This window comes from Ranitomeya variabilis, chromosome 2 (assembly GCF_051348905.1).
Source record: "Ranitomeya variabilis isolate aRanVar5 chromosome 2, aRanVar5.hap1, whole genome shotgun sequence".
NCBI lineage: Eukaryota > Metazoa > Chordata > Amphibia > Anura > Dendrobatidae > Ranitomeya > Ranitomeya variabilis.
The window spans coordinates 279563626-279579742 of NC_135233.1; the positions used below are offsets into that span (position 1 = coordinate 279563626).

The window sequence follows — 16117 nt, forward strand, 5'->3', positions numbered from 1 at the left end:
AGAAACAATTAACTAAGGTGCATGCACAAGTTTTTGCTTCCCTTCCAGATCCTGACAACATTGAAGGAAGTCACAAGTTGAAACCAGGTGATCAAGTCTATGTAAAAAGACACACCAGAAAGGCTCTAGAACCAAGGTTTGACGGACCCTTCCAAGTCCTGTTGACAACACCTACATCAGTCAAGCTTGAAGGAAAGGCATCATGGATACATGCAAGCCATTGCAAAAAAAGCAGTATAAACTCATGATATTGATGTTAATAGTATTAACCACGACAAAGGCATGGGAAAGACTAAATTCTCTAACCCCTTTGAACAATAGATTCGTACAACATCATAGAAAATTAGTGCATGACTTGTTAAATAATACACAACCCCTGGCAGATTGTTGGATCTGTACCCATTCACCGGTATCAGCCACAAGTATACCTTTTCTAGCAGTTCCCGTATCAGCAGAAGAAATATTTGCTTGGCCTAATTGTTCAGACAACCTGGCCAACAACCAAACTGGTAATGCTAGGCTGTGGAATACTACAATCGCCATACCAATTGTGGGATGGGTAGAATTTCCTTGGTGGCAGGGTAATCTCTCAGGGAGTAATACACATCTACAATATTTAGCATTCAGGGGAGGAAAATGGGTACCTAGGAATAAGACTGGATTAACTGATCTAGGACAGGTCCCCACTGAAAATCTACAGCTCAGTTTTAGTACAACCGTCCCTTCCTCTGATGCTTTCAAACCTGTAGTATTGGAAAGATACATACACAATAGAAATTGGGAACATTCTGAGTTGTTCCCTCAAGGTAATGAAAGAGATTGTACAAGCAAACTGGGGAACCTGGTTTGTAATGAATCTGATGAGTATGTCAATGGAATGCCTGTATGTGGAAATCCCGCAGCCGGGTACTGTAGCCCCTTGGGACAAAAACCTTCTTGGTGTATGCTTCAGAATGTATCTAGATTTGTGGATTTGGCTCACAGATTGGTATTGCAGCACTCAGCTTTATGGGATCTGCCTGAAGGTACATTTTGGATATGCGGAGAAGGAGCATATAAATGGCTTCCCGTAGGTATAAAGGGTACTTGTACATTAGGACGCCTAACCCCGGCTACTTTCATAATTTCGAACAAACAAGTGAATATGCAAGCCGTGCCCAAGCACACACTGTATAAAAGAGCTGCAGATAACTCACCACGTCCCTCGGGGAGACCACACATAGTGCAAATGGGTATAGCCAATAAAATTGTCAGTTCTATTTTTATTTACCCTATGATGATCAAATTTGGGATATATTGGATATACTAAACACTAGTATAGCTGTACAGAATCAGCTTATAATAGTCATCAACCAACATACTCTGGTATTGGATTACCTAACTGCCTCACAAGGAGGTATGTGTCAAATCATCGGACCCACCTGCTGTCATTATATAGACCCGAATAGTACTATGAGTATGACATTTAAATTAAAGGACGTACAACGACTCAGAGATCAGTATGACAAAGATAATGACCAGAATAAGGATAACTGGTGGTCAGATACCTTTTCTTTTCTTAACCCAGCCAACTGGTTCAGAGGAATCGGTGGGTGGGTTGCTGGGATTATGCAGAGCATAATACATATAGTTATGATTATTGTAGTCATATACGTACTATTCCAGATTGTGCTCAAGGGTATCTCAGTATGCACAGATAAACTTTGTGTAATAGATGCAAGAGTATAAATTAATATAAGTGTGTGTATGTGTAATGCCAAAAATAAAGGCTTTGTCTTTGGCCCTATGGTAATAAATAAAAGGAATATGTCAAAGGGGGGAATTGTGGAGATCAGACTGAAAGAATCCATTGTGTCTTTCTCCTCAGGCATCTGGCTTATTTCAAGAAACTTAAACAAAGTTGACATTTTCTTTTATGGACGCATTTCTTCTTGTAATTGTAACCTTTTACCTACATACCAAGCTGAACCTTATCTCTAGTATAGACTGTTATTGTATAAGGATGTGAAATATGAGCGCTTGTACGCATGTCTGTAAAATGTTTAACTTTTTTTCTATATAAAAGGAGGGGTAGAGCTCAGTGGGTCAGACGCGCTCCTGGGCTTTCCCTGTATATGATCACACAACCTTTTGTGCTGCGTGTCATTTCACTCGGATTCCTACAGTTAGGAAGCCAGGGACAGATAAGGACTCAACAGCGTTGTGCCAGCTTCTAGCCTCCTATGGAGGCTATTGAAGAATGGCAAAAGTAAAAAAAAGAAAAGTAAAAAAAAATGTGAAAAAATAAAAAAAATATAAAAGTTTAAATCACCCCCCTTTCGCCCCATTCAAAATAAATCAGTAATAAAAAAAAATCAAACCAAAATGCTATCATTAAAAACGCCAGCTCAGCACGCAAAAAATAAGCCCACACCTGACCCCAGATCATGGGGAACAGGAAAGACACTGGTTAATGGGAGGTGGGAGGAGCTTTTAACCTCTTGTGCTTCCTGTCCCCATTAGGATATGGAGACAACCTCCTGGGCTGTCCTGGAAGGCAACTAGAGAAATTGCAGAATGCATTATAATTGATGGGATGCATATGTATGCGTTTTTTAATCACGTTTTTATAGCGAAAAAACGCAACGTGTGCACACAGCCTGAAGCGTGTTTCGCAGCCCTCACATTGCACAGTGCCTAGCTTTGAACAGATTCCAGTCACAGAAGTAAATTCCATTTCCCTTTCCCCAAACTGCATTTTGCTGCAGCTGAAGAAAAAAAAACTTCAAAACCCGCTGGTTTTCCCATAGAAATGAGTGGGAAGAGTGTTCCCAGTGTTTTTTTTGCCGTTTGGTGTGGATCCGAGATGCAAACGCGTGATCGTGACATAACGAGCTCAGTCAGTGAGGAGCCGAGCTGCAAACGCATGCGTGTGATGCAATGAGCTCAGTCAGTCAGTGTGGATCCGAGCTGCAAAAGCGCGAGTATGACGTAACGAGTGCAGTCAGTCAGTGTGGATCCGAGATGCAAACGCGTGAGCGTGACGTAACGAGCGCAGTCAGTGTGGATCTGAGCTGCAAACGTGTGAGTGTGACGTAACGAGCTGTCAGTCAGTGTGGATCCGAGCTGAAACGTGTGACGTAACGAGCTGTCAGTCAGTGTGGATCCGAGCTGAAACGTGTGACGTAACGAGCTGTCAGTCAGTGTGGATCCGAGCTGAAACGTGTGACGTAACGAGCTGTCAGTGTGGATCCAAGCTGCAAACGTGAGCGTGACATAACGAGCTCAGTCAGTCAGTGAGGAGTCGAGCTGCAAACGCATGAGTGTGATGCAACAAGCTCAGTTAGTCAGCCATTGCGGAGCTGAGCTGCAAATGCGTGAGTGTGATGTAACGAGCTCAGTCAGTGTGGCTCTGAGATGCAAACGCGTGAGCGTAACAAGCTCAGTCAACGCAGAACCGAGCTGCAAACGCGTGACGCAACGAGCTCAGTCACTGCGGATCTGAGCTGCAAATGCGTGAGTGTGACGCAACGAGCTCAGTCAGTCAGTGTGGATCCGATCTGCAAACACGTGATGTAACAAACTCAGTCAGTGCGGATCTGAGCTGCAAACGCATGAGTGTGACGTAAGGAGCTGAGTCAGTCAGCGCAGATTCAAGCTGCAAACGCGTGTGACGTAACGAGCTCAGTCTCTCGGTGCGGATCTGATCTGCAAACGAGTAAGCGTGACGTAACGAGCTCAGTCAGTGTGGATCCGAGATGCAAACGCGTGAGCGTGACGAGCTCAGTCAGTCAGTCAGTCCCGGGCGCCAGCCGATACTGCACGGTCAGCACAAGGAACAGGATCGGTCACCGGAGAGCTGCCGTACTCCTAATAACGGACGAGTGCGTGGCGCCTCACGAACCGGATCCCGGCCACAGGAGACGTCCATTATACCTCACAGAACCCACCGGTGCCTACTGCTGGACAAATCAGATTTCAGGCGACTGCTGACGTCACCCCCCCCTGGTAACAGCCTCCCAGTTTCGCGCCGTTAGCCAGTCAGAAAATCTTTCCAGAGTCGTGCTCGTCCAATCAGCGCTCAGCAGTGCGGGCGGGGGGAGAAAGCGCCAATTCGATGCGTCTCTGTGCTCCCTCCCCCGACAAGATGGCGGTAACTGCTTTGTTTCTGGGTCTTCGCCGAGTAATGTCTGTGTGATCCGGGGAGGCGGGGAAAGAGCGGGCCGGCCGGGAAGGGAGCGATCCTCTGCGCTGTAGTGAGAGGGCGGCAGTTACCGGGCTGTAGAGCGCTGTTCCCGCCGCCCGTCCGGTGACGTTGCCCCGGCGCACAGGCCTCGCCGCCTTCTGAGGAGAGTCTCACTTGTCTCTATACTGTTCTCGTCATCCCCTCCCCCTCTTTCAGGATCTCCGGGGAATGGACGGACATTGGTGAGCGGGAGACCGAGAGACGAGCCGGGCGGAGGAGAGACATGACAGCGGAGCCCATGAGGTAGGTAGGCCGCGGGGCCTGGGGAGACGCCGGGGGTGGTGGCAGTGCCCGGGCGCAGGGTGGCATGTGACGGCGGCGGCTGCTGGTAGCACACGTGCCCCCCGCCTGCGCCCAGTACTGTGGGGGGTGTACACTACTACTGGGGGTCCTGCGTATACACACATTGCCCGCAGAGCTTTCTGAGCCCTGGATCTGATTCCCATCTGTTTCTCGTACTTTATTTTTCAGTTTTTAGCATTTGCATGATTTTAGTGTATTTTGCATATAAAGAAAAAAAACAACTTGTCAGATTTTAGGCACCAGAGTTGTGGCATGAGCGACGTCAGCACTGATTCTGGAGGTTATTCTTTAAAGAGGTTGTCCTATATTGGACAGCTCCATGTTAAAGGGAATTTGTCAGTAAGATCAACAACTCTTAAAGGGAACCTGTCACCCCCAAAATCGAAGATGAGATAAGCCCCCGATGTATCCTGAAAGATGAGAAAAAGAGGTTAGATCAGAGGTCCCCAACGTTTCTGACCTTGAGAACCACATTCAGTTCTGAGAGAGGGTCGCGAGCCACATCCAGCTTTGAGAGAGGGTCGCAAGCCACTTTCAGCTCCCGCCCCCTCACAATAGTGGCAACCAAAGCCCCCGTTACATGCATAATGGTAACCAAAGCTTTTCCACAAAAATCAATCACCCCATAGCAGTATACAAAGATCTAAGGGTTCCTATAATATCCCCATTCAGTATTCTCCTATAAAGCACTCCCAAGACACTGTCATATTCAGCTTTAAACACCTCCTCTGACAGGTGGTGTCATCTTGTCTCCAGCGTACCATACTTAAATCATCTCAAAACCTCTAAGAAGAGTATATGTGCATCCAGATCTTCTCTTCTGTGCAGGGTTGCTCACAAAATTCACCATTTTCAGATGTGTTCTTCATACCTGTTTGCCAGACCTGGAGCTAATGCACCAAGCTGACAGACAGCCGCGAGCCACAATTCATGGGACCGCGAGCCACATGTGGCTCCCGAGCTACAGGTTGGGGACCCCTGGGTTAGATTATACTCATCCAGGGGTGGTCCGGTCCCATGGGCGTCGCGGTCCGGTCCAGCCCCGTCCTCTTCTTGTCTTCACGCTCCGGCGCAGGTGTACTTTGTCCTGTTGAGGGCAGAGCAAAGTACTGCAGTGCGCAGGCGCCGGGAAAGGTCAGAGAGGCCCGGCGCCTGCGCACTGCAGTACTTTGCTCTGCCCTCAACAGGGCAGACAAAGTACACCTGCGCCGGAGCTGCAGCGTGAAGACAAGAAGAGGACGTCACCCTATGAAGATGGGAGGTCACAGACCGCGACACCCATCGTACCAGGACCGCCCCTGGGTGAGTATAATCTAACCTCTTTTTCTCATCTTTCAGGATACATCGGGGCTGCTGTAGATAAGCCACTGATGCTGGTGGGCTTAGCTCATCTTCGATTTTGGTGGTGACAGGTTCCCTTTAAGCCGTGGGCATGTAGGCCATAGGAAATCTTTATGTGTAAATGAGCTGTTAAGATCTATCGGCCGTAGATAGATCTCCCTGAGAATCTGCCTCCAGAGATTATTATAAATAAGCGGGGGGTTAGGGCTTGTGCACATGCTGCGGATTCCATTGCGGAATTTTCCGCAGCGGATTTGATAAATCCGCAGTGCAAAACTGCTGCGGATTTATCGCGGTTTCTATTGCGGTTTTCGCTGTGGTTTTACACATGCAGATTTCTATTGGAGCAGGTGTAAAACCGCTGCGGATTCCGCACAAAGAATTGACTTGCTGCGGAAAGTAAACCGCTGCGTTTCCGCGCGTTTTTTTCCGCAGCATGTGCACTGCGGATTTCATTTCCCATAGCTTTACATGGTACTGTAAATCCAAACACAGCATTGAAGCATAAGACCACAAAAATAGATATAAAAAATATATATTTTATTAAATTACATAACAATAAAATTAGTGCCACATGAGTACCATAACATTCAATAAATATACGTATAATGTACATATAATATACACAACCAGAGTTAATTTGAATGAGGGGCAGAAATGCACCCACTAAAAAGTGCGGCACTGAAATCGGCATTAACTCTGGTTGTGTATATTATATGTACATTATACGTATATTTATTGAATGTTATGGTACTCATGTGGCACTAATTTTATTGTTATGTAATTAAATAAAATATATATTTTTTATATCTATTTTTGTGGTCTTATGCTTCAATGCTGTGTTTGGAGATATTTATGGAAGCATCACATTGGATTTCTTAGAGTAGCTTTACGGGATTTCCCATTGACTACTATGCTAACGGTCAAGGAAATTTTGTTAACACTTGAGGAATGAAAAATTCTATCTATACCATCCCATATATATATATATATGTCAAAGGATTATAAACCAGTGATCTCCAGTGCAAACAAACAAGTGTTGAGTGGGAACCACTCATATAACTAGCAAGAGCCAACCACCAGAGACTAGGATCAATTACCAAAGGAATAGTGACACGGATATAGTTTATTAAAATTACTTTATTTGAGCTGGTAATAACATATTTCATGTGCACATGTTGGGAAAAATATAAAAACAATATAAGGTGACATAAATACACAATTAATCACCAATATATAAAAGCCTAGATAGGCAAATGGTGCACCACATCAGGAAGGGTTAATCTCAGGGCTCCCTATAGGACTATAATAGTGTCTCACAAGTGAAAAAAGTTTATAAAACCATAATGTGAGAATTAAAAATATAAAAATATGAAAACCCTACAAGGCAATGTGTGGGTTTAAAAGCAAGTGCACCAGTGCTGAGTGCAATGTGCAAAAAGCAAAAATGGAACAAAAGTGCTGAGTGCAAGAAATAGTCCAAAAATATATATGGGAGTACCTGTACCTTTATGTAGCGTCACCTTGGGGTGCGCATTGTTTGGAGGTTGGTGACGCTACATAAAGGTACAGGTACTCCCATATATATTTTTGGACTATTTCTTGCACTCAGCACTTTTGTTCCATTTTTGCTTTTTGCACATTGCACTCAGCACTGGTGCACTTGCTTTTAAACCCACACATTGCCTTGTAGGGTTTTCATATTTTTATATTTTTAATTCTCACATTATGGTTTTATAAACTTTTTTCACTTGTGAGACACTATTATAGTCCTATAGGGAGCCCTGAGATTAACCCTTCCTGATGTGGTGCACCATTTGCCTATCTAGGCTTTTATATATTGGTGATTAATTGTGTATTTATGTCACCTTATATTGTTTTTATATTTTTCCCAACATGTGCACATGAAATATGTTATTACCAGCTCAAATAAAGTAATTTTAATAAACTATATCCGTGTCACTATTCCTTTGGTAATTGATCCTAGTCTCTGGTGGTTGGCTCTTGCTACTATGCTAACGGTGCCTGAGATTTTGTATCTGATGGTACTGTAAATGCATGGGAAACCGTTGCGGATCCGCAGCAAAATCCGCAGCGTGTGCACATACCCTAACCAGTGTGAGACATGTAACTAACACAGAACAGGAGAACAGAACTTTGTCTCCTTACAAACATCTGCTGTAGCTCTCAGAGTTCTGATGTATTGTAATCCTGTCTGCCTGTGAGCTGGAAGCAACCTGCAGATGTGTCAGGTGTAATCACACCCTGCTCTGCAGAGAGCGACCATTACACACCACACTGGTAACTTCCCCTATCATTTACAATAAACGAGTCAGACTCTCAAGCTGATCAGTGTCTGCCCCATAGCCCTGAACAGCCCAGTTACATATAAGAAATACATGGATTACTCTGGAATAAAACTGGATCACAGATTTGATTCCACTTCCTATGACATTCATGCTTAAATGGGAAAAGCTATACTGCCTTTCCTCTCCCTGGATAGTGACACCAGCGGAGGAGAGGGAGTTTTTTTTTTTTCTCGCCTCCATGTATTTATTAATAAGAAGTTGTACTTTGGGGACAATGTTTTACTTTATTGTTCTACTTAAAAGGAACTGGTCACCTCGGAACACTCACTTTTTATTTGCAGAAATAGAGATATAGGGCTAATCTGCTGGTCAATAGCTTTACAGTGCTGCCTTACTGAAAGTGCAGCTAACAGGAGAAATTTGACTTATTTTTTTACCAGGAGCCACCATCTTTCAGTCATAGAGGCTCTGCAGGGAGCAGCTACAGTCACCATTCACTATAATGTGAGCACGGCTGTAAACAACGTACTCATGGCTGAAAGTCAAGAAATCCTGGGAGGCAATAAATCCATTTTCGCCCTATAGCCACACTTTCAGTAATCTGCAGTTACCTGCAGATTAAGGGTATGTGCACACGTTGTGGATTTGCCTGTGGAATTTTCTGTGCAGATTCTTACTCTCTTGGCAGAAACCCTGTTGAAAATCCATGTGTATTTGATGTCGATTTTCATGCGGATTTTTATGCGTTTTTGTAAGCTAAATAAAGATATATTAAACAAAAAATGTGATGTCATTTCCTTGTCCAACCTCTTTTACATACTCCATTGAAGACCATAATATCCATACATTCCATGTTCACATATGTTTACACACACAAAACAAATATTTATTATTATACATTTTTATAGCGCCATTTATTCCATGGCGCTGTACAAGTGAAAAGGAGGCAAATATAGACAAATACAATTAAACTTAAGCAAAAAAAACAATGCATACAGGTACATAATGAGGGAGGGCCCTGCCTGCGAGGGCTCAGTCTGCAGGGGATGGGTGAGGATACACTAGGAGGGGGTAGAGCTGGTTGTGCTGCGGTTCAGTAGGTTGAGGATCACTGTAGGCTTAGATATAAGTGAATATATGAGAGAGATAATACCAAGCCCGACGTTTAGTAATGAACATAATAAAATGGTACATAAAGAGTTAAATAAAGACACCCACACACATGAAATCTGCGTGAAATGCAATATCTGGTTAATTTAAAAAAATAATAGAAATAAAAATTGCTCCCATGTAATTTTCCTAACCAGCAGAGGGAAAGACAGCAACGGGGGGCAGATGTTTATAGCCTGGGAAGGGGGTAATACACATGGATGTTCCCAGGCTATGCTCACAGCTGTATATTTAGCCTTTACTGACTATTAAAATAGGGGAGGTCACCAAAAAATGACGTGGGGTGCCCCTATAATTAATAACCAGCAAAGGCTATGCAGACAGCTGTGGGCTGATATTAATAGCCTAGGAAGGGGCCATGGATATTGCCCAACCTGGCTACAAATACCAGCTCTCAGCCGCCCCAGAAAAGGTGCATCTCTAAAATACGCCAATTCCGGCACTTAGCTTTGCTCTTCCCACTTGCCCTGTAGCGGTGGCAAGTGAGGTAATAGGTGAAGGGGTTGATGTCGCCTTTGTATTTGGTGATATCAACCCCACGGCTTAGTAATGGAGAGGTGTCAATAAGACACGTATCCATTACTAATCCTATAGTTGTTACATGTTAAATAAAGACACAGACAGAATAAAGTATTTTAACCCCTTCCCGCCGCGGCCCTTTTTCGTTTTTCCGTTTTCGTTTTTCGCTCCCCTCCTTCCCAGAGCCATAACTTTTTTTATTTTTCTGTTAATATGGTCTTGTGAGGGCTTATTTTTTGCGGGACGAGCTGTACTTTTGAACGACACCATTGGTTTTACCATGTCTCGTACTAGAAAACGGGAAAAAAATTCCAAGTGTGGTGAAATTGAAAAAAAAAAAGTGCAATCCCACACTTGTTTTTTGTTTGGCTTATTTTCTAGCTTTACTAAATGCTAAAACTGACCTGATATTATGATTCTCCAGGTCATTACGAGTTCATAGACACCAACATGTCTAGGTTATTTTTTATCTAAGTAGTGACAAAAAAATTAAAAACTTTGCCAAAAAAAAAAGCGCCATTTTCCGATACCCATAGCGCCTCCATTTTTCGTGATCTGGGGTCTGGTGAGGGCTTATTTTTTGCGTGCCGAGCTGACATTTTTAATGATACCACTTTTGTGCAGATATGTTCTTTTGATCGCCCGTTATTGCATTTTAATGCAATGTCGCGGTGACCAAATAAACATAATTCTGGCATTTCAAATTTTTTTCTTTCTACGCTGTTTAGCGATCAGGTTAATGCTTTTTTTTTTTATAGATCCGGCGATTCTGAACGCGGCGATAATAAATGTGTAGGTTTCACTTTTTTTTTTTTGTTTGTTTTTTTTAAAATTTTATTTAGGATGGGGCGAAAGGAGGGTGATTTTAAACTTTTATGTTTTTTTTTTTTTTTTTCATATTTTTAAAAACATTTTTTTTTTTAACTTGTGCCATGCTTTAATAGCTTCCACCGGAGGCTAGAAGCTGGCACCACTGGATCGGCTCTGCTACATAGCAGCGATCATCAGATCGCTGCTATGTAGCTGAAATGCAGGCTTGCTATGAGCGCCGACCACAGGGGGGCGCTCACAGCAGGCCGGCATCAGTAACCATAGAGGTCTCAAGGACCTCTATGGTTACTGTCCTGACACATCGCCGACCCCCCGATCATGTGACGGGTTTCGGCGATGCGCTTATTTCCGGCCGCGCGGCCGGAAGCAGTAGTTAAATGCCGCTGTCAGCGTTTGACAGCGGCATTTAACAGGTTAATAGCGGCGGGTGAATCGCGATTTCACCCGCCGCTATTGCGCGCACATGTCAGCTGTACAAAACATCTGACATGTTGCGACTTTGATGTGGGCTCACCGCCGGAGCCCACATCAAAGGGAGAGACACGACATGCGCAGTACTAGTTCGGCGCATGTCGTGAAGGGGTTAAAGAAATAAAACACAATACAGTTTGCCATTTTTATTATTACACCTAATCCATGCAACACCCTGAATCTCTTGAGAAAAAAAAAGGAAACCAACACATACTCCCTGTTTCGATGCAATCCATTTAATAACGAATGTCCCACGACGATCTTCCGTGTAGAGCAATCTTATCGGGGGATGTGACTGCCCTACCGGGCCTCCGATGCACTGACAGAAGATAATCGCTCCTGCCGTGCATCAGTGTTCATCTGAGTTTGTGCTCTCACTTTACGACTTTACTGCTGCCTGAGAATTTTCTCACACAGCGGTGCCGCATGTGACAGCATGAACTCTGGTGAACTCTAGGCGGCGGATTGATACACGGCGGGAGGCATATCTCCTGTCACTGTATCACCAGAGCCGTGTGGAGCGGTCACATCTTCTGATGTGACTGTTCTACACGGGAGATTGTTGTGGGACCCTCATTATTAAATGGACTATGGTGGACCAGGGAGCATTTGTGTTGGTTTGTTTATTTTTTTGCAGGAGATCGAGGGCGTCGGGAATTAGCTGTTTGAGTATGATTTTTTTTTTTTTTTTTTACTATTGAACATAGTAGCTGAATGATGGGACTACTATCCCATCATCGGCTAATGCTGTTACTGTTATATGTGACAGCAGACATAGCCGGATGGGACTAGTAGTTCCATCACACGATGTCTGCCTTCACACAGACACCCGCAGATACACATAGACACCCGCAGACAAACCCGCACATATTCTCTGCACACAGTCTCCGCCCACACACTTCCTCCTTCCTTTCTGCAGTGTTTTTCGCACGCACATCCACAGTAAATCCACAAATCTTTTTACAACTGTGGTTTTGCTGCGGATTTGACTAACTCAATTTAAGTCAATGGGTGCCGAAACGCTGCAGATCCGCAAAAAGAATTGACATGCTGCAGAAAACAAAATGCTGCGAATCCGCATTAATTTTTTCCGCAGCCTGTGCACACCAATTCTGGATTCCCATTGATTAACATTGATTGTGCACTACACTGCGGATTTGGTGCAATTCCACACATCCAAAAACGCTGTGGGTCCGCAATGTGTACACATAGCCTAACCCTGTTCCTCCAGTGGTGTTCTCTGAGATGACCGATTCCCTTTAAATGTATGTAATGAAGGAAAAAAATTTTTTTTTTAGTCCCAAACAAATTCATTGCTTGCAAATGCCAGTGTGTGTAAAAAAAAAAAAAAAAAAATAGATGGACATCCTATTTCAATTGTCTGCCATCATTGAAAAGCTGTTCAAAGGCCATAGTACATTTAAAACAATTGCAGTGCCTTGTCCCCGATTTCCCCCTTGGGCTTCTGTTTCCCTGTTTTCGGACATAATGTATATACCATTTGACCACATCACCACTTGCCTCTGCGGTTTTATGCCGTACACTGCTCAGTAATTGGTTGTAAGGGCTCATACTCACTTGCAATCAAAACGGACGAGTGCAATCCGATAAAAAATCGGATTGTACTCGGACCAATGTTATTCAATAGGTGACATCTCATTTGCGATTTTTTTTTTTTTTTTTTTTTTTTTTTTTTCTCCTTTCCTCAGCAGAAATCGTACTGAGAAAAAAATCTCAGCTTGCTGCGAGTCTTGCCAATGCAAGTCAATGGGTGCGAAAAAAAACCCGCACGGAATGCAGACCATCCGTTTTTCATCCATTTTTTTACAGATACCTTACCATTCTGTGGCATAGAACACTGTAAATGGTCCTGTAAATGATTGTAAAAAAATAGTTGCAGAGAAAAAAAACGCATTGCATACGGATGTCAAACGGATGGTGCAATTAAAAATCGCATTGAAGTCGCATGAAATTAAAAATCGCATTGAACTCGCATGACAATCCCATAGTTGGCATCCAATTTTTTCGGTCCAGATTACGGACCGTTATTTTTCTCGCAAGTGAGTATGAGCCCTAATGGGTGATGTCTGCAGTGAAGTAAAATGGAAGACCAGCAGGAGATGCAGCAATCAAAAGTAGTGGGAATGATCCGTTGTTTAAATCAGGTTTCAGTGTTAAATATTTTTAAAAATTTTTGCCATTTTTTTCCACCCTATCACAATCTTGATTAAAAAAAAAAAAATAAAAAAATAGTAATGCTGCATTTTTCACGCTGTGGCTACTGGGGCTTTTTTTTTTTAGAACAAACTTCTAACAGTTGTCTTAGGAAATGCACATACATTACCAGCAATGAACAGACTCTCACCCTATATTTTGTATTGAAGCTTCTAATGAGCGTGTGCAAAGGTCATTGTGAAGGGAGAAGGAGTGGGGTCAGCTATGAAATCCCCTATTGTGGTCGATGGATACTGTGTATAGAGGCGTTACCGGTCAATGTAGCACTGCCTCTCCTAAGGAACCTGCGGAAAACTGTTCCTGAAAGGATAACAAGTGTTAGTCCAAAAAAAGCCCCAGTGGGTAGTGTTACTATTGCAAGATTAACTAATTGTTGTTTTTTTTTTTTTTTTTTTAAGGGTTGTCAACTACTCACACTTTTTAAAACTCTAAGGGTAAGTGCACATATTGCGGATTCTGCTGCGGATTTTTCCGCAGCGTATTTGAAAAATCCGCAGTGCAAAACCACTGCGGTTTTCACTGCGGATTTTATCGCGGTTTCTTCTGCGGATTCCTCTGCGGGTTTTCAACTGCACTTTCCTATTGGTACAGGTTGAAAACCGCTGCGGAATCCGCAGAAAGAATTGACATGCTGCGGAAAACAATCCGCTGCATTTCCGTGCGGATTTTTCTGCAGCATGTGCACAGCGTTTTTTTTTTTCCCATACGTTTACATGGTACTGCAAACTTTGGGAAAACTGCTGCGGATCCGCAGCGTCAAACCCTTAGGCTATGTGCACACGTAAGAAAAGAGGTGCAGAATTTTCTGCACAAAATCCGCATCTGCGGTTTTTATGCGGATTTTGTGCGGTTTTTATGCAGAATTTGTTCGGATTTTCTGCGGTTTTTGCCACTGCGGAATTTTAACATGGAGGGGTGCAGAAACGCTGCAGATCCGCACAAAAGAAGTGACATGCACTTCTTTGAAATCCGCAGCAATTCCGCACTGATTTTTCTGCACCATCTGCACAGCTATTTTTTTTCCCCCCCATTGACTAACAATATAGTGTACATCACAGTGCGGAACTGCAGCGTTTCTGCGCGGAAAAATTTGCTGCGGATCCGCAGCAAATCTGCACATAGCCTTAAGCCGTTGGCTCAACTTCGAGCCATGGCGATTTGATAAACGATCTGTAGGAAGATCGATCTTGTGCAAGCCTAGATAAGTCCACTCAGACAACCCCTTAAATACTACATTCCCCAATGAAAAATAACAGCTTGCACTCAACTCCTGTACAGGTGCCAGTCTAAGGAGGCGAGCGTGAGATTGTCACTTGAGCTCTGTGGTATTTCAGTGGTCGCTACTAGCAGCTCATTAGTGGCCTCTGGCTGTAGGGCTTTCTTGACATAACATTTTTAATTGATACCATTTTGGCGTACATACATTTTGATAGTTTGTCAGTGATGAGGTGACCGCAAAGACACAAATCTGGCATTTTTGATATTTTTTTTTTTCTTCATAGATTGTAAGCTTGCGAGCAGGGCCCTCATTCCTACTGGTATCTGTTTTGAACTGTGATTTCTGTTATGCTGTAATGTCTATTGTCTGTATAAGTCCCCTCTATAAGTTGTAAAGCGCTGCGGAATATGTTGGCGCTATATAAATAAAATTATTATTATTATTCCCTACATCTGCCTTTTATGGCCACAGTGATACTTGGGGGACTTAAACCTGTGTTTGTATCCTCGTTTATACTATATATTGAAATCCCATCGTATTACAGTATTTAGAGAAATCGATGTTCCATGTCACTCGGCCAGTGACTCACAGAAGGACTAAGGGGTACTGTCACACTAAACGATTTACCAACGATCACGACCAGCGATACAACCTGGCCGTGATCGTTGGTAAGTGGTTGTGTGGTCGCTGGAGAGCTGTCACACAGTCCTCTCCAGCGACCAACGATGCCGAGGTCCCCGGGTAACCAGGGTAAACATCGGGTTACTAAGCGCAGGGCCGCGCTTAGTAACCCGGTGTTTACCGTGGTTACCAGCGTAAAAGTAAAAAAAAACAAACAGTACATACTTACATTCCGGTGTCCGTCCCCCGGCGTTCTGCTTCTCTCCACTGTGTCTGTGCCAGCCGGAAAGCACAGCGGTGACGTCACCGCTGTGCTCGCTTTATGGCCGGCCGGCGCTCACAGTGCAGAGAAGCAGAACGCCGGGGGACAGACACCGGAATGTAAGTATGTACTGTTTTTTTTTTTTTTTTTTTTTTTTACTTTTACGCTGGTAAACATCAGGTTACTAAGCGCGGCCCTGCGCTTAGTAACCCGATGTTTACCCTGGTTACAAGCGAACGCATCGCTGGATCGCTGTCACACACAACGATCCAGCGATGACAGCGGGAGATCCAGCGACGAAAGAAAGTTCCAAACGATCTGCTACGACGTACGATTCTCAGCAGGATCCCTGATCGCTGCTGCGTGTCAGACACTGCGATATCGTATGGATATCGCTGGAACGTCACGGATCGTACCGTCGTAGCGATCAAAGTGCCAATGTGTGACAGTACCCTAAGGCTATGTGCACACTTCAGGATTATTTGCAGAAATTTCCTGAACAAAACCGGACTTTTTCCGCAGGAAATCTGCATGGGTTTTTTTTGGGCGGTTTTTGTGCGTTTTTTTCCGGAGATTCCCAATGCATTAAATAGCGGGAAATCCGCGAAAAA

The 16117-nt window shown here is 43.8% G+C and overlaps 1 protein-coding gene across 2 annotated transcripts in view; it reads left to right on the forward strand.

Moving 5' to 3' along the window:
- Positions 1-3774: 3774 nt before the first annotated feature.
- The window catches only part of ATRX (ATRX chromatin remodeler), a 272152-nt gene continuing 259809 nt past the window's right edge, over positions 3775-16117 (forward strand). Inside the window, exons 1-2 of one of the 2 annotated variants that reach the window (XM_077285034.1) lie at positions 3775-3987; positions 4382-4468. In XM_077285034.1, coding sequence (XP_077141149.1) covers positions 4449-4468 — 20 coding nt within the window. In that variant the 5' untranslated portion in view covers positions 3775-3987; positions 4382-4448. The other variant, XM_077285033.1, reaches the window with a different exon arrangement.